This window comes from Anas platyrhynchos, chromosome 3 (assembly GCF_047663525.1).
Source record: "Anas platyrhynchos isolate ZD024472 breed Pekin duck chromosome 3, IASCAAS_PekinDuck_T2T, whole genome shotgun sequence".
Classification (NCBI taxonomy): domain Eukaryota; kingdom Metazoa; phylum Chordata; class Aves; order Anseriformes; family Anatidae; genus Anas; species Anas platyrhynchos.
The window spans coordinates 113,525,940-113,550,655 of NC_092589.1; the positions used below are offsets into that span (position 1 = coordinate 113,525,940).

A 24,716-nucleotide genomic window follows, 5' to 3' on the forward strand; every position below is an offset into this window, starting at 1 on the left:
ATATTCTGGACCTGAGGTAAGTTCTAGGGGAAGAATGACTCTTTCTGAAGAAACCCTTCTGTGAAAGACAGATGAACAACATCTTCCACCATTTAAAAAAAAATATATCATTTTTTTCCTTTGTTCAAAAAGGGGAAATGAATTTCAATTCTTGACTTAAAGCCAGTTCCAAAGAATTGAGGTAAAAACCAGACGGACACAAAGCTCTCAAAGATGCCCAGATTTGCTTGGGCACCACATGCTTTGCCCGCTTCCCCAGCAATGCTGCCCACTCAGTGAACAATGAAAAAACACATTTAAAAAATGACAGCTTTGGAAAGACATCTTGAGCCTCAAACATGAGCTCAAGCACCTTCCCTGGAGGATCTGTCTATACCTAAGTGAGCCGTGAGGCATCACACAGGTCATTTAGTGAGGAGTATTTCAGGGCAGACGTGGCCTACTTTAGTAAATTCCATTTGTAAGCAGATAGCTTGGTTTAAGATTTGTGGATTTAGCTCAAACCAGTTGATATGGTTGGAAAAAGCAGATAAGGCTTTTGTTTTTTGTCTGTATTAACCTGCCTCTGTTTTCCTAGGCTACTGTAGAAAGAGCCCATCTCACTGTGGAGCAGCACTAAAGGAGCCCCTTCACTACAGGCAGAGAACAGACCGATGGTGTCGGGGAAGATCTCTCATGTTCCCAGCTCTGCTGGCACACCAAGAGGCTACCTGACTTGCAGCGTACTCCTGTCACTGCCTGTAGCTGTCCGTAGTCTCTGTGCCTCCTGGAACCTGTGCAAGGAGCTAATCCAGCAAATCTGAAAAGGTCGGTTTCTATCAGGCTCCAGGAAACATAATTCGAGTTGTATCTAACCGCCCCTAATCACTACGGGCAGTTTACTCTCTCCACTACAAAAGAAGAAATTAATGATTCAATTTGCAAGAGGTAAAAAGCAAAACTAAGTCGTTGTGTCACAGACCCTGGTAACATAATGCTTGTCCCAACTATTCAGACGGGGAAAAAAAAAAAAAACACAAAACCTCCCCAGGTGAACAAAAAAAACACAACAGACAAACTAGATCCTTTTATGCGTCCCTTTAATAAAGTACATTTGCATAGTTATCTTACAACTTTGTTTGAAAACAAAGATGAACAATTGCCTCATGCTAAGCACAGCCTGCATTTGCATGTCTGAACAACCATCCCCACACGTTAATACTCTAGCTTGAAGAGAACAACACAAGGTAATTTTAAGGCAGCACACACCATGAAGTAGCAGTTTATTAGTTCATTACATCAAAGCAGCGTTACCCTGCAGCAGCTCCCAACACGACTACAGGCCAAGGTTCGCCAGCGTTCCTACGAGCAGACTTATGTACAGGTGTTTTACCCCAACCCCAAAGCACCGCACGGGGATACGGTCTGACCAAGCACCGAGGTGGGACATGTGGTCATCAACTGGTAGGGTGTGTTGTGACTGTTAGCGTGTAACTTTTGAGTGGAGCTTTATGCCTCCTGTGCTCCTAACTCCACTAGTAAGGACGACATTAGTACAGTGCTTTGCTTTCACACTACTCGCACGCCCAGACCTGCACCGGGTCTTGGTGGTCGCACAAGGCTTTCCTGCACGGATCTAATCACTGAGCAGGAACTCAGCTTTGGAAATCAAGCTTTTGCAAAACTAAGCTTTTGTAGGTTTTGATGCAAACCAGACAATTACAAAATTAGGAAGCGCTTCTGTCCTTGTTCTGGTGCACTTCAGTACCATTTGCAATCTCGCACCCAGCTACACAACGGCCCCCATTCTCTGCTGGCCCGTAGGGAACGGCATTAAGCCAGTGCTACGCTGCAGGCAATGTCATGTTCTGCTTCATTTTTAACATCTTGTGGCTCTGAGCAACACTTAGCCTCTCAGGCCTTCAGGGAGGACTGTCAGTTCAAGAACTATCCCTGGCTTTCACCCAGTCCTTAGCTGAACTGTCTTCACCCAAATCCAGGATGAGCACTTCGGCACCAGTTTTACTTGGCTGGCTAGGACAATACCTGAACCTCACTCCAGGGTCATTTATCAAGGAGAGAGTGGGTTACACACAATCAGCAAAGATTGGACGTTTTTAAATCAAAAAATCTGATTTAAATACAGCTTCCATTAGCTGCACTTCTTTGCTGATAGAGAAGATTATTTTAAAATCCTGCAGTACATACAGCCTCAGCAGAGCCTTTCCTACGGACAGCCTGATGTAGCTGTGCGACTCTTTCTGCACCAGCACGTGACAGGAGAGCAGAGCTCTCAGGTGACTGTGCTTGACCTGTATTAGGCAGACTTCTGAAAAGAGAAATACCAATGGCAGGGACATTGTCTCTTTCAATCAGCATTATTATTAAGTCTATTGTTATTATTATTATTATCATTGTTATTAGAGAATTTAGAGCATACTCAAGTAATACTGAATCATCAGAAGGTAACTGTGAAAGCCCAAAATGCTTCACCGCAATACTTCTCAGTTCAAACTGAGGGGCAGCTGTTGCAATAATTACTAATGCTCATATCTATGTACCCAACGACAGGGCTACTTGGGTGAAACTGTACTTGATACTATCCTAATCTCCAACTGCACCATTAAAATTGGGTAGAATGGCAGCTGTTTTTGGAAAATGCCATGATATTAGTTTGTAAATCATCCCAGATATGATTTGAAGTTGTTTTTCTTTTTCCCAAACCAATGAGTAGCAATTTGGCATTCTAGGAAAATTGACACTGAATGTTTGGGAACCCACAGGTTCACAGTGCCTCTTAGAAATGGGATAATTTATAAGATCACCTAATTCTCAGACTAACGTGAGTGACTGACTGCTTGACGCCACTGGTGTAGCACAACAAAGTTCAGTCTGTGTTAAACAGACCTTCAAAATCAGAAATTAAAGAAGGCAATTCAGAGTGATTAGCATATTTTAGCAGAAATATTTAAAAATGTAGTTTCAAAAGGAAAATAAGTCAGCTAGAATACTGGAGAAATTATCTAGCACATTATTTGCCTACAGTAACATTTCATTCTATGACAAAATACTGGTTTAGACAAAATACATCCAGAATAAAAATCCATTTGTAGTTTTATGTAGGCACATTGCTGTAGTCTGTATTGCACAAAAGATATACCTCTGACCTAAAGGGCACATATACATCATTGGATAAAGTATATTAAATATGTAACATTCCACTTTTTCGATAGAAATTTCGGAGAAAGGCTTTTAAATCTCTGCAATTTGACTAACCTTTTCCTGATAGTACCTTCACAACATTCATATATATATATAAATAGAGTAAACATACAATGGTTTGTAAACATTTCTGATTGCATAAGTGACCTTTTCTGATTTGTTACCAAATTCAGGAAATCAACTAAATTAAATACTGTGTGTGACTAGATCTCTCCTGTTGTTACAGGATCAAAGAACTATTTCATCAGATGAGTAGTCTGCTATTGATTAATCCTTTTATCTAAAGGGATATCAGGGTTATAGTCCTGAAGTCCCAATTCCTCTCTCTCCCCATCCCAAAAAAATGTGGGCACCTTTACTGCATCGTATCGCTAGCGTGCCGTAACTGTACCTTCAAGGGCCACTTCGTAGATGAGGAATATAGGTCCATTTTTAAACCAAAGTTCCCTGCCTTCAGCTCCAGGTGTCTGTTAGTGTTTCTCTTCTGACAACATCTCTTTACCAAGGCTGCCTACGTATTAGGCTGCTATTTATTTACCAAATAGAAGAGCAGCAGCTTTCAGCTGGTACTTTATGTCGCAGAAGAATTTAGCTAGATAAAAATACCACTCAGTACCATAACTATTTAATGAAAAAAAGGAGCAGAGCAAGGGTCTAGTAGCACAGAGGCTGTACAAGTACTGCACTAACTAGTACATACCCACTATCTGCTAAAACTGTATCAAGGCAGGAGGTTGTTTAGGGTACAACTTACCAAGCCAAAACAACCTGAATTCCTGCTATGGGACTACTGTGAAGGAAGAAAATAAAAAGTATCTTCCATTCTATGCTAAATATTTCTTTCCCCAGTAAAAAGGGTATTTAAAGGCTGGACTGCACCAGATCTAAATCTTAGATCATGTACCATGTTTGTAATCACAGTGACCACCAGCAGTACAGATAGGTAGGGTTTGGTTTCTGGATGAGCCTTACGGGCTGTCATTTTAAAAGCTCAATATGCAGAAGATCAAATCAAATCCATTAGAACAGTAATCAGCGAACATTTTAATTCTGCAAAGTATGTACAGTACAACATTGAAAGAACACAACTGCCCATTCAAAACAGCTCAGATAAACTGTGCAAATAGTGGGTCTTTGTGTGTCTGCAATCCCACCATGCAAACGATAACTTGATATGCATGCTAATGATCTAGGATTATCAATGCCAAAGAAAAATGCTAAAGGAAACAAGAATGAACAGCAGTGAAAGCCACACAAAGACCCACTATCCGTTCTCCTTTTACAAATCAACTGTAAATGTTATAAGAAAACCCACAAAAAAAAACTAATTTCTTGACTGGATCTAACATTCAAACGAAGCAAAAGGATTGTTTCAGAGATTTTTGAGCAGGGCTGGCCACCCTGCCTCCACGCTACAGTCAAACTTGGATAGTGGGTCTCTGAGGTGCTTTCACACTGGAAGACAACATTGGGTCCTAAAAAAAACAAAAAAAAATGAAGGATAAAATGAACATAAATTTGAAGAGTGAAACATATGAGTTCTATGGACAGACAGAACAACACCACAAAGGTCAGAAAGGAATGGCTAACACCCAGCTTTCTGAAAACAGACATAACGTGCTTCTACTCTTGCAATTTGGTATTTATAAACACACCCAGCGTTAAGTACTTGCGACCAGCCATCACTGACTCAAAACCACTGCAGTTGACTCACTTTTCTTCTCAAAGAAGACTTCTGTTATGCAGACTTAACAAACAAGGTCAAGCCCTAGGTTGTTTTTAAAAGGCAATGGCAAAATTCCCTGAGATTTCAACAAAGCCAGGATTTCTCCTGAAAAACTTGTAATAAGGCATTAGAAAAGCAGATAGAAAGTCAACTTGTAAAGAAAAGCCCAAGTGCTATTCATATCGGCACATAAAAACTAACCTGACCCCTTACTTGATAGCCAGTAAGAGAAACACTGAGTCCTTCCACAGCATTGTCCACATTCAGGCACAGAAACACACCTGCCCCAAGTACGTTGGTGCACAAGTTGGTTTTTCAGTGTGAACACCCTTGAAAATGAGTCAGCTTCACTAATTAGACCATGGTGAACAGGAATTATGATCTTTCAAGCATAGGAATAAACTTCTGGGAAGACAGAAGTTGGTGGAAGGACAGTTCTTGCCTCGTGTCTCTAACTCTCTAATGTGTCTCACGTACACATAAGGGAGGGAAAAAATTAGGTAGATCCACTGGTATTACTAAAACCATGAGGTGTGTTGCTAAGGAAACTCACTGTTGCCATATGCGTGTCAAGAGTCTAAGGAGAAAGGATCTGTTATTCCCAGTGCTTCCAGCCTAACCATCTTCACCCAAGGCCCCTGTGCTGACAGAAGGTACAGCAGTGAGATTTAGGGGGGGAAGAAGGCGCTTGTCAAGCAGAGGGGACTACCTGGAGCTCAGGTCTAAGCAGGAGAAGGAATAATTTAGATGCATGAGGAGCTTCAGCAGCACTGGCACATGGAAAGGAAAAAGAGTGGACAGAAACAGGAACTATGCATGCATTAAAGCAGAAAGAACGGGTACATTTCAGTACAATGAAAGAGAAATCGCAGAGACACCTCGGGTAAGAGGAGCTCCACGTACGCTCTGCACACTGAGCGCAGGCAGGTCGACCTGGCTGAGTTTGCCAGCTCTCAGCAACAATGTGTCTGAGGGAAGGAGCAGATCTCTGATACAAAAGCCATCCAGCAACCAAGTATGCCAGTGTAGCTGGACCACTTGTCCTGCCTCCGCCTGAGGTGGATGAGGGGAAAAAGTTGCAGCTAAAGAAAATAAAGGAAAAGGCTCCGACTGGTCCCATGGACAAGACGACAAACTGAAAAAGCCAATATGTAAGAAGGGAACAAATTCCTAAACCCAACTGTTTAAAGCAGACAAAGATTGTCTCCGGTGACAGAATTATCTCCAGATCAGGCCAGGCCATCAGAAAGACCTGTCAAGTGGTCAGGGCTCCCCACTCACACACCTGCACCCCCTGAGAAGAGCAGGAGGAAAGCCTGGGAGAGACGCACCACGCATATGCTGGCAGCACGTGTAAGATCTGACCCTCAGTGAATGAGCGAGCACTCAAAGACAAGAAAATAATAGATATTCCTGTAAGTAAATCTATAGCTATTTATGTTTTAAAACTTCCTGCATGTCTTTATTTTCATGAGGATGATCTGAGGGCAAACATCAGAATAAGAGCTATTATAATGTCATTAAAACCTGAGTGGCTCTAACCATCACCAAGGTCGCTGAGAGCAGGACTCTCAGTGCTTTCTGTTCTGCAATAACCAAGAGCTGGTTTGTAGTAAGAGACCTGCTTACAGAACTGTGATATCCTTTTTTATTTTTTATGTTTCCTTGCAGAGACCTCATGGCAGAGTGTACAGCTACACCAACCAAAGATAAGAATTGTCTTGCTCAGCTAAGTTACTGCTCTGCTAGGGAAGTTTGCCATTACAGTTGTAAATAGTAAGCCCCAGAAAGACTCTAGGTGCAAAGGTGGCCCATATAACAGAGTTTAGATTTGAGGGAAAAGTAGAATTTTCATAAGCTACAAACCTATCTGAGTAAATCCTATCTGCCTGTTCCTGTTCAAATACGATTATATCTGACTGGCTGGAAGAGACTGTAAGATAAATTGGTATCTGTCAACAAAAGCATTACAGTACTTAGGTTAAGAATTCTTTATAATATGAGAACACATTTTATAAATTATACTGATCTTTATCATATGTCTAAACTGGTCCGTAGAGGACCACAGAACACTTCTGTGGGCTAATTCCTTTCCAGTTTGTCAAGAACACCAGTAATAGCTTCTGCACTACATTTCAGTATAAACAAAAAATAATTTTAAAAATATCCAAGGAAGTTTGAAAGTTCAGTCAGTAAATATTTAAATATTTCTACGGTTATAGAAAGGTAGTGCTAGCTTACTGCTACCACAACTAACCACAGCTCAGACTTCAGCCTGTGTGGAAGCAGCCCAGCTGACGTGAGCCATCACAGAACTCTGTGTAAGGGTGTTTGCCTGATGCTGTGCTTAAGCCATGCTGGTTTTGAGAGGGGTCTAGACAGAATACTGCTGGTTTTTCCTGACGTTTCCAGATGCATGTTTTAACACTATACAAGAGTGACAAATTCTAGCACTAAACTGATTCACAAGTTGGCTTATTTGAAATACTCAGAGAATTTTTTGTTTAGATTTTCAACACATTCTTAATTCATCAATAGGCAAGTTTTCTTAATTTAGCATCAGCAGATGTGCTTCACAGAAAAGAAGACAACAACTCAGACAAACAGAACTGTAGCAGCCAAGTACAGATGCGATCTGCTTTTTGCTGACTGCCACTGGCTGGCCTTGTCCATATACTTTCAAAGGACAACTCTCTTCACACAGCCACAATTTATGTGGCTGGAAATATTTTTAATCCTCAACAGAGGATAATGACTTAACAAAGAACGAGAAAGATTACCACATCAAATGTTCCCATTAACCTTAATTTCATGGCCTGTCTGGATTTAGTCTATACTATTTCTTCCAAATTGAGATTTTGTCTATATGTAAAGAGAAAAAAATTAGAGGAATATTTCAGTCTTTTAGATGTGTCTAATCAAAAGTACTTAAGGTTCAATCTAAATGCAGAAGTTTTTGACATCACAGCCATGCCAGTCAGAAGCATTTAAAATAAAACAAAAAAACCCAACACATCATTGTGTTACCAAAAATGTTAGCACAGATGTAATTTAACTACAAACCTCAAGAATGGTGCAATATTGTATTTTGACCAGGTACCATAGCAAGCTACCAAGGGAAAATATTTCATCTTCCCAATCAAAGTTGTACCTCTTCTACTAGGTTTGTGAATTCTCTAAGAATACAGCTAAGTTGATCAAATCTTAACTGCAAACTGGTCCTACAGACTAGCTTTTAACCAGACTCAAGCAGACTTCGAGATGCACATCTTTATACTGTGAAAAATACAAACGATGCTTAGGGAAAAACAGCAAGTGAAGGAAGGAGGCTTGGTATGTGAAAGGATCAACTTTTAGACCAAAGCCAAGTGGGCTTCCAAAGCCACTAATGTCACGGGCTGATCAAAAGTTGATTTAATCACAGTGCCCCAGGATGAAAAGCCAGGTGAGTAAGAACAGAGGTAGTTTTCTCCGTGGAGGGGGAATAAAACAACAACAACAACAACAAAAAACAACAGAAAGGTGGGCAGGGGACCAGAAACATTTACTATGTTTGTGTGCAAAATTTACTATGTTTGTGTTGTGTTTTTTTTTTTTAATCCATTCTGTGGCTATTTTTACTGATTTGATAAATAGTTTAAATGTAAGTTAAAGTTGACTACAGGAGACACTTTTTTCATATTTTATAAAACTCAATGAAGTTCTACAATCAAGCGTAATATACCTGCACTGACCCCCTGTCAGTGTAAGTTATCAAACATCAGCATCTTTAATGGAATCAAATCACCTATCAAATCTAATATTTTAGCTCACCCTTGCACCCTTACTATTTCACGCTGGCTGGTTGGTAACGTGATGGTTGTTCGTAGGTTAAATAGAAAAGTATTTAAAGCACTTAGAACTATAGTAAGGTATTTAAAGAAAGACCATTTAAAATACCAATAAATTCAGTTGATGCATGGAACTCTAAATTCGAAACACAAAGCAAAAGAAGAGCAATGCACTTTTGAAATAAAGTAACAAAACGTTTTTTAAGAAAAATGTTGCTTACACTGCTGACTTGGATCAGAATCTGTGGTCATCTTCACGTAGTTTGAGGGGAAGAGACCTGTCACACCACTGATTTCTCCTTGCCACCAGTCAGCATCATCCTTGCCCAGTACGTTAATTAGCTGCCCTTTGGAGAAACTGAGCTCGTCTTCGTTGTTTGCCATGTAATCGTACATTGCTATCACTTGACACACTATTAAGAAAAAACAAAGTTAGCAGAACGCTGTTACACAAGTATTATTTTTTCAGTATTTTACATAGTCACAGGAAACAAACAACAATGTCACATAAACTGTTACATAAGAAACATACCAGACATGATCTTATCTTGATGCGGAACTGTTCTCCCTTTTCTTTTACTCAGATTTTGAACTGGGCCAGACAGAAATATTTATTTTGATTTTATGTATCTATCTATGCACGTACACAGAAAATTATTTCCATTAGCACTAGGATCTATCGACCTTCTAAACATTTTAAATATAACTAAGTATACTTCTCTCTCTTCCACTGGCTCAGCAGGGAAGGTGAGTTTGATTATCTTACAGCTGATACTTGTGAGAAAAATGCAGCAGAGGAAGAGGAAACACACATTAGCTAATCATGAATTACAAATGTAGTCAAAGGGAAGTTTTGTCCAGTAATACCTAGGAAACTGTTGTATAAGCAAGTCATAGCTGCGGAGAACAGCAAAATTTAAAGATACAGAACCACAAAAAACTACTTTTCTGTGAAATAATCTCATTTGTAGCCAGCCATCCAAACGAAAAAAAAAACAGTGAAATTGCAGCTCAGTCTCCCTTCTTAGAAAGAAGGGTACGTATAATTCTAAGGTGTTTGCCAATGATTGCTAACGTTCTGTAAGATTGTTACTGGCATTTGGCAAAAAGGAGTTTCCAAACAAGAACAGCGTTGCTCTTCAGGGCGTTCAGAAAAATTAAAAATCTTTTCTATGGAAGATGGACTCGTAGATTTCTGGATATAAACATCATCATATGACTGAGATTTTCTGTTGTAAGGTAGGTAGCTAAGTACCAGCCACAGCAGGGACCCCATGAAGAACTGTTTTCATTAAAAAGCCATTAGATTTTGCCTTTCTTGGTCAGAGATAGTATCTGAGTGGACATGTCTGTCAAAAGACCCAGATGCTGACTAGGACTTTACCTTCCACAGTGATGCACAGTAAGGTAAGGCCATTAAATATACTATCAAGCTAGTGATGTAATTCAGATTAGTATCTGAACAGCCAAAGCAGTTACATGAAATACTTTAAATGAAATATAAAGAAAATCTTTTTTTTTTTGTTGGTCACCTGAGGGAGCAGCAGATGTGGTTCGTTCACTGCTTGGACCCAGTAATTTCACATGGCTGGCAGGGAACCATCCTTTCTGTCTCTTTTTCCCTCTTGCCTGTAAACATTTAAAGAGATGTTAAACAAGAAACCAAACAGTCTATAAACTGGAAAAAATGCAACAAATGTGTCACTCAACTTTGCCTATGAAAGACAGAAAAAGTTGGTCTTCCAACACCAACTAAACAGTAAACAACTCAAAAGGTAAATTCTAGCTAAAGGATAAAACAGCCAAATTCAAATAAAACTGCATCTTGATATGCTCTGGCAAATGTGAAGTGCAGTTAATGACTTCAGTGCACAATTTCAAGGTAGAGCTGAATATTTGCTCTACGAAAATTGCACTTATGTATCAAACATAGTCTCTAGTGAGATACCACAACTTTCTAAACAGCTTTCAGAACACTATACTTGGTTGTTTTTTTAAATGAAACCAAAGATCACCTCAGAATCAGAATTATGTTTCCTTCAATTAATTACCTGCAGCTCTCCTTGCCACCATCCACTAGCATTTTTCTTCAGAATAAGTATTAGCTGTCCTGGAGCGAGACTAAGCTGTTCAGTTCCTGAGGCAGTATAGGCAGTAGTAACCTGAGCAATTTCTGAAAAGACAGTATATTAATTGCATTTGTTATCTTTTTTGTTACAATAAGAGCTATTTCCACAGAAATACACTGGTACGTATCTTGTAGGTAAACACACCACCTGCCATTAAAACACTGCTATGAACCTAACCACTCATCATCACTTTAAAAACAGTCCAAAACATTGAAGTTATAACACACTTACCAGGTTTCTTATTTATTGTTCCAGTTTTGCCAGCATTACTAGAGCCCTACAAGAAAGACAGAACAATCTTCTTTTAATATGAAATAAAACCAGTAGACTTTGCACCATCTTTAAGCATGTGTAAAGAAAATAGAGGTTTTATCTCTGAGGCCATATTTAAAGAAGTACCATGCTCCTGTACTGAGACAGTCAACGTGACACTGTGGCTAGAGCTCTCATTCAGGATTCAAGCTTTATGCTCTTCTTTTCTGCAAACAAGTTTAATCTCTACTTAAAATCATCATTTAATAGGTAGGTATCAATAACAGAAAAAAAAATAAAAAATGAGAGAAAGCATCATGCATTAACTAAGCCTCAAAATAAGAACTCACTTCTTGATCCTTTGGTCTGACGTAATTGGAGGGGAAGATTCCAGTTCTGTCATCGATGCTCCCTGTCCACCATTCCCCTTCTTTCTGGGTCACGAGAATTTCCTCTCCTTCCGTAAAAGTCAAGTCACCAGGTTCGGAGCTTGAATACGAATACAGCGCGACATACTCTGTGCACACAGTACATATAAAGGAGAGAATAGTTTAGATAAAAGGATAAAAGTAGATCAGACACAAGCAAAAGTACCTTTGATATCAACGTTCATCAGTGTGTTCATAGCATGGATCATGTCTTAGCAAGCCTGCGTATCAGCCTACCTGCCTGACTGTAATCACAGCTGGTCTCTTGCTTACAGCTCTGAATTAAGGGTACACAACATCTTACAGACAAATTAATTTGGCAGAGTGAGAGTTACTACGCTTTGAACAGACTGCAGATAAGCCTGTAGGCCACAGCTAGAGAACTTACATCTCTTGTAAGAAGTACTCCACCCTACCTCCATGTTTCATAGCAGGCGTGTATATTCCACACCTACATCTGATTAAATCCATTCTTATCTAATACAGCAGAAATGAAAAACACAATTGGAACAAAAAATCAACTGGGGAAACAAATATACTGTACTAAAAGGCTTAGAAAGCATTTCCGACAAATTCTTCTGCAGCAATACTTTTCTCTACTCCTTACTGATTTAAAGAGAACAATCCACATTCAGGAGACTAAAATCCCTTCTCCTATCTCTACAGCACAGAATAGCACAGAATAGCAGAAAACAGCAGGAAGGGAAGGCAGCTTATGGACACGAGACATTTTAATTTTCAGAAGCAAATTACTGGAGCATAAGCCCTAAACAAACAAGCAATCAAACACAACCCAACAAACAAAAACAATATGCCTGAGCTCAACCTTAATTAGTTACAAATTTTACTCAAGTTCTTGTTTTAGGATTCCCATAATAGTAAGTCGATATAAGTCAGTATCTTTTGGACAAACATTAAAAGACTTGCTCAGAACTTTTTCATATATTTAAGCTTAGTCACATGCAGTTAAGCAGAAACAGGGTGTAGCATTAAGTAATATACTTCATGCTGGCTTACCCTCTCCTACTGTATAAGACTGTGTATTAGGTTTCTTCTTTACAGCTGCATAAATAGCTTCTGGTCTGCAGTAAGAAAAAAAAAAAGTTTGAGAAACTAAAAAATCTGACCAAGAAAAAGAATCTCTTTCTTAGGATGAGACTAAGCTCACATTAGCTGTCTTAAAGTTGGTATTTCCTCTAAATTATTTACAAAGGCTTCTTTGAATGTCAAACAGTGACAGATATTATGGATATTTAAGATGTCAGTAGCAGCCAAGTGCACACCACACTTCAAAGTAATATTATAGATCTAAAAGATATGTTCATGAATTATGCTACCTGAAAGAAGTACAAAATAAATTTTTTTTTTTTTTTGGTCTAATTTCTCATATCAGAGTATTTCTAAGAACTTTCATCGTAACACATGTCAAGAACAATCCACACACAATGGTGCAGCCACTCCAGCAGTAACCAGGCTTTTAATAACTACCCGAGCCAGTTACCTATGGCATTAGAATAGACATAAGGATCTTTCCAAGAAAGAAGAATACCACTGTTTCTGTAAGATGTGCCTTACAAGCTTTTAATGCTGAGTGTTAAGGAATTCCTTGTAGGTCACTTAGAAGTTGGCACCCTTCAGAAGCTCAAAGCAACTCCACTGCAAGAGATCTGACTTGGTAACGAACCAAAAGTAAGCTGGCACTTGATGAATGACCAAACTCCATTGACTTTTCACAGCACTCAGCTTGGAAGACTGTCTATTTACTCAATACTGAGCCCAACATTACTTGGCTTGCTAGAATGAAATAATAAAGGCCTAAAATGGCATGGTGTAAATTATGAACATTATGTAGAATCTGCACTTTAAAGCACTGCAGCGATTTTGCACTCTAAAACACCTCTTTTTGTAAACTTTAGAACAAAACAATAATAAGGCACACTTACTCCTCTTTCTTGATTTCGCTTCCAGGTAAGAGCTTGACATAAGATTTTGGAAACCAACCCCTTCCTCCATGTACCTCTCCAAACCACCAGTTCTCCTGCTGCTCCAGGACAGTGATGATATCATTTTTTGAAAAATTCAAGTGGTTATCTTTTTTTGCAGTCCAAGAGCAAAGTGCTTGTGCTTTTAAGTTCTCGACAGGTTGCCCCTGTTAAGACAGAAGTGGAGATGCTGGCTGACCATACTACCCCTAACTGGTACAAGTGCTAAAAATAAACATATGTTGATGTCTAAGCAAGTTCATTCCTAAGTGTTGGCTGAACCTTTTTTACTTTTTGCCTGGACAATGTTTTACATTCCTGTATGTAAGTGATAGACTCAGGAACACTCTCTCAATTCTTTTTCTTACTCGTTACAAATATCTTGTGTATCTAATTACAGGTGAAAACAATCACAGAATTATGAAACACATTGCATGAGCACTCTTGGTCACCAGTCCACTGAAATGTATGGAATTATATCTATAGACAGTAGTGGAGACTTCAGACTAGTTTGTTTATCCCCAGCCTGCCCAGTGCACACAGTATTAGAAAAATTAGAAAAGTGTGTTTGTGTTTTTGTCTTGTTTTGTTTTTTCTTAAAAGTGCCATTAATGTGAACAGCAAGTTCTCCACTCTCACACAATATACCTGTCCGTGAATGGGTGAAACGGATCCAGGGGACACAGTGCGAGTGAAAGCTGATTTCTGTTGCCATGCTGTATTAACGTTCAGGCTAGAAAAATGTAAGTTTTGGTAATCAGATTCTTCCGCAGATTTACTTGGTGAAAGTGGTCTGCAAATTGAATACAGACATATTTAACACATGACAGTTTTTATTTTAAAAGTATCTTAGTAGAATCAGTGTGTTGCTTTTTTTTTTCTTTAATAAATATAAAATAGATCATCCTATGCAATGCAAAGCAGACAATCAAATATTTAAAATGCACAAGCTAACACTTTCAGGTAGACTTGTCAGGAAGTTTTCTGCATTTATATTTATATTTTCTGTATCATCGAATGATACCACACAGCACACTACGTTTTAACTTTGAAAAAGCAATTTTAACACCAATGTAACAAACACTCACTCTGAAGCAGCTGAGGTAGTAGATAAAGATACTGTAGGAGGAAGTAAGGCCTTCTTAGGAGATAAAGGTTTTTCTCCTTCTGGTATTTTTTCTACATAATTGCATGGAAACCAACCAATACGTCCTTGAAAACTCCCGTAAAGCCAACCAGGTTCTCCAACATTTTTTTCATCAACCTATGAACAGGCAGATAAATACAAAGAAAACACAATTAGCTGTCTGAAACAAGAGGGTATCTCATGAGTCAGCACCTGTTGGCACTCTGAATAGCACATGCAGCACTCTCACAGGATCAGCATTTTCACCCTCTTTTTCAGAACTGAGCTGATTTTGCCCTGTTCCAAAAAGAAGGTGATGCAATTTCACTGTGTCTCCAGCAGCTCCTTCCAAGGTAACACACCAAATCTGCCAGCCAGATCCAGAGACATGTGGAGACAGGCCTCAAAGATGTCATATTCCTTCAAACAGGCCCCAGACAACATGACACTGGGGACCACGTATGATACCTGGAACAATTTCAGCTTGCCAAAATCTATGATGCATTGTGTCACATCTCATTGAACACAAGACCAAGAAGCAGTGGCTAGCTGGCTCAGCACCACAACAAACTGGTACAGCTCTGCTTAGAGAACAGTGGTGGTCTTAAGTGGGGAAGTGCAACCACATTTCTCATTGGTTTTCTGTAAAAGACTGCAGGAAGGATGTGCTGGATCTGCAATTAACTGCAGACAAAACACACCCAAAAATTCTGTTATTTACTGTAATGATTAAGAGTAGAGCATTTGTATTACACATTCCTATCAGCACTGAAACCTCCGCTATGCTGCATATAGTCAAAGCTATAGAAAGAAAAAGCAAGCTAAAATTAGCAGCTAATCGAATACTAACAGCTAGTTAGCTTAGTTGAGCTTGAGGTTAGAAGAGGAGGCGGCGGCTGCTGGCATATTTCTAAAACAGGATATCAGCAGTTAAATGAGACAGTTAATTTTATCTGAAAAGGAAGCCAAAACAACAACTTTTATTTCCTTGTCTGTACCTCACTGGCGTGAAAATGCAAATAAATTATTTAACTCTATCAAACTGAAGGTTAATACCTAAAGGTTTTGATATTCTGTAATTCACTGCTTTCTGAATTCTCCCCTATCACCTCTCTGTATCATTATAATCTGAGTGAAGGAGATCCATATGCATTTATCCATTAGATACACATATATTAACTGCATCACCACAGCTGTAAATTGGTTTTCACAAGTCTACCTGACCGCACAGGCTTTCAAAATTGTTTACGCTAACAAATAATGTAATTAAATGAAATAAAGCAGATTTCAACCGAGAAACCAGAAAACATTTCTGGTCTTATAATCCCTCTCAAACATTACAGGCATCATACTCCACAAATACAGAAAAATACTACACAGAATGGACGCAGAATACTCTGCTATGGGCATCTGCCTGAGAGAGCCTTTATGAAGGAAATACCAACAAGACACAGATTATGTTAACCATACATTAGAAAATGGTACATAGATTCAGAGGAACCTTTCACATCAACTTGTTAAGAAACTGGCCTGTTTCAAATGCCATTAATAATCTTGTCTTCTTATGTAGCCAGTCATGCCTCTATTTACTACTCTCATAATTCAAGCAGACACTTAGAGGCCAGCATCTAAATGTACAAAAAACTGCCGCAACTAGATCATTCCTGATCCAATTTTAGAAAGTTTATATTTAGAGTTCACTACTGTTATACCAGACAAAATCTCGACACTTCTAAAATACAAATAAAGATTTTATCTGAACTAATCCTAATTTCACCTGTTAAAAAGAAGTGATCAAGTTTAAATTGTAATTAAATCTAAAATTTATCAACCTAATGCTTCTGCCATCTAGGACTTTGTGTATCTTAGGATCAGAGGAAGGGGTTGTTTTCTCACAAGTCAAATATGAATGGCAAATCTTACCTGAATTATATCGCCGGTATTAAAGCTCATCTCATCATGATTCCTTGCTTCAAATGGATATAAAGCTCTGTAATTTACAAAGGCAACCGAATTCCTAGACTCTGAGGTACTAATTGCATTGCCTGAAAGGATAAGAAAACTGGTTACTGCAGCTGAAAGCACTTAGAGCTCTACCATTCTAAGCAACAAGTATGAATACAATAAGCAGAGAACAGTTCTTGCCTTGAAGACACTAAGCAAGTATCGGAGGAGATCACTAGGTAACATGCTGATGGGATGCACACAGCGCAGGGGTTTAACATGCTAATCACTAAATGTAAACGTAGGCCAGTACTTTAATATAGTCTCGTCTAACACAAATTTAATTTTCAAGTCAAAAAGATAACACTGCTCCAACAAGTGTTCAGCAGTGCTGTGAAGATTTTACTTGAAAACCTCACAAAGCAAAATACCGTAATTTCTGTTTTCTTTGCTTCTGCTTTCTCAAAGTCTGTGAGTGATGCTGTTAACAGTGAATGTTTTACAAGGTCTAGATAAGTTGTGCAAATATCTTTCAATGCTGTGCTAACTTGGTTCCTGTTTAATTCAGTGATAAAAAGAGCTAATGAAAACTTACAAGAACTAATGAATGATGGATTAAGCAAAACTGCTTTTAGTGAAAATGTTAAACCAGCATTTTTCAAAGTCCTACAATTAAAGTTTAGTGTTTTTTTTTTTTTTTTTTTTGTGTTAATAAGATGTATTGAATAAGGCAGAAGTAAAGTGAATTTCAATATTAATAAGTCACTGAGTCCAACCACTCATCACCTGACAAAACTCCATGTTAGCATTCTGCTTTAATCACAGAAAGTTCTGGCCTTATGAAAAAGCTAAAATATTACTGTTTCCAACATCCACAATTTGTTAGCCATGATCCCTGGAATATTTGTCTTCAGGGCCACAGGTGGTGATAACTGATAAAAGACAACCTAAATTAATAGGTTGATTCATATCTAACTAACATCATAGAACACTGTTGTTTTTTTGTTTTTTATTCATATTACAATATTTTAGACAATACGTCTGCCAGTGTTACGCTAACACTAATACATCTAAAGAATGAAATGATACTCAGGAAAATAGGAATCATTAAAGCAGTAACTAAACAGGCTACAATTACCTTCATTTTTCCAGGGTGGCTTAAGACTTTTACCCTCTGTTGGTTTCAACAGATCTGCAAACTTTTCGGGTATGTTTAATTTAGAAGTGCGTTTTTCTGTCTCTTGAGAGTTGGTCACTTCTTTCATCTTCTTTATTTCTTCGTTCTTCTTACGCCTCTCCTCAGCTTCTTTTGCAATTTGCTCTTGCTTTCTTTTATCTTCTTCCAGTTGCCTCTGTCTTTGTTCCGTTTCTCTCAAGATTGCAGCTTGCCTATTTTTGTCCTCCTCTTCATGAAGCTGTTTGTTTTCCCTGTCCCTCATCAGTGCAACTGCTTCTTCAGCTTTCAGCTTTTCTTGAACTTTTCCTTGCATTCTTTCTTCCTCTAACCGCTTCTTTTTCTCCTCCTCTTCCCTTCGGATATTTTCCTGCCATCGGTTCTCCTTCTCCCGTTTTGCTTTCCTTAAAAAGGGGAAAAGGAGAGTGAGAATGAATTTTTATTTTTCAAGTCATTGCAAGAATAATCATCTGCACTTCTAAGTAAAACCATGTCTATAATATTGATGACTTTTCTCTCTGGGCAATAAGCAGGAGAGCATTGTTAAAACGTATTTGTATTTTCTTTTTGTTTTTCTAAAAAGGAACAAAATTTAAAACTTAAAATCCATCTTTCAAGATTAACATATGAGTTAGGAAGTCAATGCACTTCCTATTATCTTAAGTATCTATCTCACAGTTGTCTGAACACACATGACAGAAAAACTAGGAATTAGTCAGAAAGGCTCGTAAGGAGATAGGTACAAGGCTAGCAAAACATGGTAGAAAATATGAGGAATTTTAGAGGCGTGAGTATTATTTATTAAAGAAGCTAAAATCTTAATAGCAAGAGTAATTACTTGGTTTATTTACCTACCAAACCTGAGTTTACAAATTCTATGAAAATGATGATAAAAACAGATTGGAAAGAGGACATTCAGAATACCTTGTCTCAGTGATAATCCATATAAAATGTTTTCTCTAAGGCAACTAACCAGGATGTATTTTTACCAATTACACTTCCTGTTTATTACAGCCAGTGTCTTAAAGTCACCATGGCATTTTTTTTTGCTTTAAAAACTGCAATGCTGACAGACTTTAGACATGGTACCTTGCAGCCTCATCTTCCAGTCGCTTTTTCTGTGCAAGTTCAGCTCTTCTTTTTTCTACCTCTCTTATTTTGTCCTGTTTGATCTTGTTGAGCTGCTCCAAGGCTAATTGCTGCGTGCTGTAACTTTCTCTCAGGTCCTAATAAATAAACACAATAAAGTACATCAAAAGAAATAAAATCAAGCTTTCGAGAACAGCATCAAGGCATTTTAATGTTTTGTGAATCAGAGTATTACTTGGTCCATAGAAATGAACAAAGTAATATGAAGTTGTAATAGTCCTTGAAAGTCACTGTAAAGAAAGTCAAACAAAGTATAAAAATAGCTGCCAGGTTTGCAAAGCCTTTTATGTAACTTAGGCTTTCAATGAGCCCTTCAGTCACACACCTGCTGGAAATGGCAAATGTGACAGGAAACAGGAAAATATAAAACTTAATGTCCAAGTGCAACATTATTTAAGAACAAAGAAGACAATGAAGCATATTATAAATAATCACAAAACACATTTCTCAAGGAGGCAGGCTCCAACTGAAAGCCAATGCAATGCCATAAAGCTAAGAATATATCCCTTAAAAAGGGTCTTCAGCTTCACCATGCTTTCTTTTTTTCCGCTTCATTCACCATTGTAAATTACAACTACATATTGGTACCATCAAATGGAAGATTGAAATAACTCGGACAGAGTAGGCTTACCACTGCAGGAAGCTATAGCCTAAGGTCACTAACTCAGGCTAGAGTTTTACTGTGTTTCTGAACTTTTCTTTTGAACATATCCTTCAATTCCTATTCCATCTCTCTCTGTTTAAGAACAGCTTCATAAAACATCAGCCTGAATCTTTGGGATAACTAAATTTACAAAATAAAATTTAAAAAAAAAAGGCAAAAAAAAAAAACAATAACACAAATACTTCAGAACATCTTCATCACATTACAAAAGATTTCGAACATACTATATTATTTTTATTAGGAATCCTTCTGATATACAACAGGTATACCCTGACTTTTTATATTTGATATCATAAATGCAAATAAAGCAATTAAGAATGATCTATTCCCACTATGATATGCACCACTACCAATAATCACGTTCCCTAAAAATTACTGTGCATTTTATATGAAAAGGGCAAGGTAATGAGATTTCTCTGTCAGTGAAAGTCTCTAACAACTAATTAAACTGATCAATCTACCACTATTTTTCCCCAAACACGTTCAGCTGAAAATGCTTCTAATTCTACACAGAAATCTTTGATTTGAGGAGAGAAAAACTCTTCTGCAAAACTGAAAGGTCAGTGAAGTAGTTCTTAGAATAGTTTATGAGGAGGAAAAAAAAGCCAGGTTTCTGACAGCAGAGGACAAAAGCAGCATTGAGGAAAAACAGTAAGCAAGCTTTAGTACGGGGTTAATATGGAGGTTTAAAAGCATTGCATTTTCATGCCATGTGTCATATTCTGGGCATTGATGCTATTTCTAGTCTCTAACTCAGAAGAGAATTTGTATACTTGACTCACAGCTTAAGATGTATGAATATAGGCATGGTGAGACAAGTAGAGAGCAACAGATGGAAAAGTGAGAAAAGGCACTGTTTCCATCTAAGACAGCATTCTTTTTGTTGATGTTATCTTAATTAAAAGAAAAATGTCTAGGTGAACATAGCTTATTAAGAGGTAAAATGGCTATCAGTATTTTGCACTTTGGCTTTCTAAGCACATAACAAAATTGCAAATCTTTACAAGGATTTAAAAGTTAGCAGCAAGAAAAAGAGCCTACTGATTTTCTTTTATGAAAATGTATTTAATAGAAGTCATATATCCAAACAGAAAGGGTAAGCGGAGGAAAATTGCGAAATAATTAAAAAGCAAAAGAGCCAAAGATTAGAAAATAACCTTAAGTAAGAGGAAGAGGTTGTTGAGACAGCTTAGCAGAGACAAAAGGCACTGAAGAACAGAATCATCCATATTCTCACACTGTAAGATAAGGCAGATAAAAAGCTAATTAATCTTTGCACTGTATTTTGAAAAACGTATTTTAGGGAAGACTAAACTGTGGATGCAGCCACTGAACACAGCAAGCCATGCAAGTAAACAAGTAACTAAAAATGCAGGTAACCAGTGTTACATGAAGCCTTTTTTTTTTTTCCAAGGAACTCTTAAAATGTTTACAAATTTTGATTTTTGTGTCCTTTTTAACAGAGAGCATAGAGCCCTCACATTGGCCCAGCATAAATGAATTATTTAGGAACAAAGTTCACACCAGAGCCACTAGGAGTAAGCTGGGAAGTGGATATTAGCTAACCTACCTGACAGTTGCATGCATTTTAAGGTAAGCCAAGAATTGCCAAATCATAAAAACAAAAATGCTTTTATTTCCAACATTCAGCGTTTACTAACTTACTCTCCAGTTAAATGGCCTGTGCTTATTTACAGAACAATACCGAAGCCTGTTACCAGATCTGCAATATACTAGGAAACCCTGTTATTCTTTCGATTAAAGTGTCCACAATTCAAGAATTGTTGCCAATATAACCCCGTAAGAGCAGAATCTGCAAGAGCCTGAGAAATGGATTAAAGTTTGTATCTCAAGCCAAATTAGTTCTAGAAGGCAAAAGTTTACAATGAGCAATCGGTGATTCATGCAAAGCAATGATGAGCAAGATGTTGATATTTTAGTACATTAGCAATAGTTTTAAATGTATTTTTATTGTACTCCAAGAGTTTTGGAAATTCTTATGTGACACTAGAAGTTGGGAAGAGCTTTTTGGAAGTCTGGTGGAAGTGACACCAATTTTTTTGATTGGATGGAGAAATAAAAGACACTGCTCAACACTGCAAAACTATGTATTCAGAGAATACACTTACCTTAAGCTGACTGTTAAATACATCCATTTCAGCAAGTTTAGAAGCAGTTTCTTTCTCAAGGGCATCTAGTTGTTCCTTAAGTCTTTGGCATAATTCTTCCTTTTCTAAGGACTTCTTGTGCACTGAACTAATTCCTGAACCTGCATAGAATCATGGAATCACTAAGGTTGGAAAAGCCCTCCAAGATCACCTGGTCCAACCACCCCCTACCACCAATGTCACCCACCACCATGTCCTTAAGCGCCACATCCAACTTTTCTTTGAACACCCCCAGGGACGGTGACTCCACCACCTCCCCGGGCAACCTGTCCCAGTGCCTGACTGCTCTTTCTGAGCAGAAATGTCCCCTAATTTCTAACCTACACCTCCCCTAGCACAACTTGAGACCATTTCCTCTAGTTTTATTGCTGGTTTTCTGTGAGAAGAGGCCAACCCCCAGCTCCCCACAGCTTCCTTTCAAGTAGTTGTGGAGAGCAATAAGGTCTCCCCTGAGCCTCCTCTTCTCCAGATGAAACTACCCCTGTGCCTTCGGCTGTTCCTCACAGGACTTGTGTTCCAGGCCCTTCACCAGCTTTGTAGCCCTTTTCTGGACATGTTCGAGGGCTCTGATCTCCTTCTTGTATAAAGGAGCCCAAAATTGAACACAGTACTCAAGGCACGGCCTCACCAGAGCTGAGTGAAGGGGGACAATCACATGCCTGGTCCTGCTGGCTACCCTGTTCCCGATACAAGCCAGGAAAAAAAAAGACAAGCAATTTTACAAGGACTTTTGTTTTCATTGTTTTGTTTTTTTTCCTACTATAAATGCATTCCCAATGTCTTTCCTCACAAATATCCCTTGATTTATCTTCGTATTTGTATACAGCACAAAGAAGTAGGCCAACACCTACCTACCTGAGACATACAAACATCACATGTCATACATACAGAATACTTTGCAAACTGTTTTTAATACCATATTAGACCAATTCATAGCAAGCTTCTGAAAGCAGAAAAATCTAGTGTGATTTGAGAGGAACTTCTAGTGTGATGTAAGGGCCAGTGTCAATTTTACATAAATTAACTCCCTTGAGTCTACACTACAAAAAAAAAAAAAAAAGACATGGTATAATAAGGATCATAGTATCTGTGGTCTGTATAGTCTGCATAAGTAAACTTTTGAGCAAAATCTGTTTTGTCACAAATACGTATTTGTTTGCCCCTTTTTAGAACACAAAGGAAATAATGGAATGCAGATGCAGCAATTCCAAGGTGGCTCTCACTGAAAAGATAGAAAAAAAAGTGAAGGTGTGATTAACACCCCTGTATCCTACAGCTTTTTTTTTTTTTTACACTGCAAGTGAAGAAAAGCAAGCAATGCAACAGAAGAGAATTCATTTGCAGGTACTTACTCTGAGTGTTGTCAAGTTGAACATTTTTAATTCTTTCAGTTAACGATTGCTTTTCAGGAACTAAATAGATTAGTTTATTCTGGTACTCCTGTAGATATTAAAGAAAACATAACAGCTTTTTAATATTGTTCATACTTAACTAAAAGTGGGTGAATTTCCAAACATAATCTCAACTCACAGTAATGAAACGTAGGATGCAAGTTATCATTATAGAGTAGAGGAAAAATGATTTCTGCACTCCCAACATAAACACTCATAACTAACTATTTATTATTTATTTTACCAAAAAAGCATTAACACAGCTGGAAAAAAAAAGTTACTATTTATACAGTTATCATAAAAACATTTGGCTACCTCAAATCTAATATAAAAACAGTAACTTTCTGTGACACACAAGAAGATTAAAATAAGTTTCCCTGACAGGCAGGAGCATTACATAAAAATAAGGTAGAGGATGATTTATTGTAGTCAACTATTCTGAAATAATTTATGTCTTGCTATTCAAATACAGAAAAAAAGGATAAAAAAAAGACCTGCAAGGTAACTCAGCCAAAAGACCAACTTAGTCTTCATATAGAAAAGCATTCCTCATAAAAATCTGAGTTTGTAGCTATAAAAGAACTCATAATTAAAAAGAAGTCACTAGTATCAGTTCACAAAAATAAAGCTGAAGTTTTGACTAGTGTCCTTATTCAACTATCAGCTTGTTGTAGTGTATGTAATCATTTCTTTAACAACACAAAAAAAACCCTCTGCAATGTTGACGGCATCGCCAATTTCCTCTCTGCACTATAATCAAACTGATTCACTATTCCTCCCTATCAAAACTGATTATCAACATTACTGACGCACAGAATAGGAAATAAAGGAGAACTACAAACATATCAGAAAGTTATGTACCTGCAGCTGTTGTTGTAATTGCTTGACTTCCATAATTCCTTGATCACATTTCTTATCTAAAGCCTCCAGCTCAGTTTTCCGAAGCTGCTTCTTGTTTCGAATATCTTGCAACCTGCCTGAGATTTGCTGATGTTTGTCCGTCTAGGAAGAAATGAGAGACAAATTATATCACCTACATCAAAAAAACAGTTCTCCACGAAGCCTTTGGGCAGATTAGCTCAGAATCAATTCTTTGAAAAAAAATATATATATGTATCTGCTTTAGAGAGCTCACCCAAAGCAGAGTGGAACTCCTAGCAGGCCATCAATATATATTCTAAGATTTGCATACTTTACAATACTGCATTTCCTTTCAAATGGGCAGTAACATTTGTGTCTTACCAGGGCTTCTAATTCAAGATTAAGGCTCTTCTTTTTAGAGGTCAACCTGACAATTTCTTCTTGTTCCCTGTTACGTTGATTAAGAAGTTCTTGGCGACGAATTCTCTCCCATTCCAATCGTCGCTGGCGCTCAAGTTCTTGCTTTGCTGCCTAAGGAGAAGTTACATTACTTTAAATTACAATGTAGATACAGAACCCAGAGACTATGTTTTAATACAATGTGCTCTAGTTTTAGATAGTGTAACAGGAACACAACGTATTGTTGTTTTCAAAGTGATCTTGCATATTTTGGCATTGAAGAATGGAGAAA

General features: G+C 37.9%; 1 protein-coding gene and 1 long non-coding RNA gene across 11 annotated transcripts in view; one reads left to right on the top strand and one right to left on the bottom strand.

Moving 5' to 3' along the window:
* ITSN2 (intersectin 2) overlaps nt 1-24,716 on the bottom strand; it is a 78,532-nt gene that overhangs the window by 11,744 nt on the left and 42,072 nt on the right. For 5 of the 10 annotated variants that reach the window (XM_072036507.1, XM_072036508.1, XM_072036511.1 and 2 more), the window contains exons 13-29: nt 24,407-24,556; nt 24,026-24,166; nt 23,126-23,213; nt 21,735-21,874; nt 20,763-20,843; nt 18,882-19,018; nt 17,757-18,196; nt 16,598-16,719; nt 14,637-14,812; nt 14,197-14,341; nt 13,510-13,715; nt 12,584-12,648; nt 11,489-11,655; nt 11,118-11,163; nt 10,809-10,930; nt 10,290-10,386; nt 8,979-9,173 (exon numbers count right to left, since the gene is read on the bottom strand). In XM_072036507.1, coding sequence (XP_071892608.1) covers nt 8,979-9,173; nt 10,290-10,386; nt 10,809-10,930; nt 11,118-11,163; nt 11,489-11,655; nt 12,584-12,648; nt 13,510-13,715; nt 14,197-14,341; nt 14,637-14,812; nt 16,598-16,719; nt 17,757-18,196; nt 18,882-19,018; nt 20,763-20,843; nt 21,735-21,874; nt 23,126-23,213; nt 24,026-24,166; nt 24,407-24,556 — 2,518 coding nt within the window. Of the gene's footprint in view, nt 1-1,062; nt 4,677-8,978; nt 9,174-10,289; nt 10,387-10,808; nt 10,931-11,117; nt 11,164-11,488; nt 11,656-12,583; nt 12,649-13,509; nt 13,716-14,196; nt 14,342-14,636; nt 14,813-16,597; nt 16,720-17,756; nt 18,197-18,881; nt 19,019-20,762; nt 20,844-21,734; nt 21,875-23,125; nt 23,214-24,025; nt 24,167-24,406; nt 24,557-24,716 lie in introns of those variants that run through there. The other 5 variants (XM_072036514.1, XM_038177371.2, XM_072036515.1 and 2 more) reach the window with 5 other exon arrangements.
* Nucleotides 20,166-21,740, top strand: LOC106015001 (uncharacterized). The gene is made up of 3 exons (XR_001186744.5): nt 20,166-20,256; nt 20,909-20,980; nt 21,069-21,740. It is a non-coding gene; the product is annotated as an uncharacterized lncRNA (long non-coding RNA).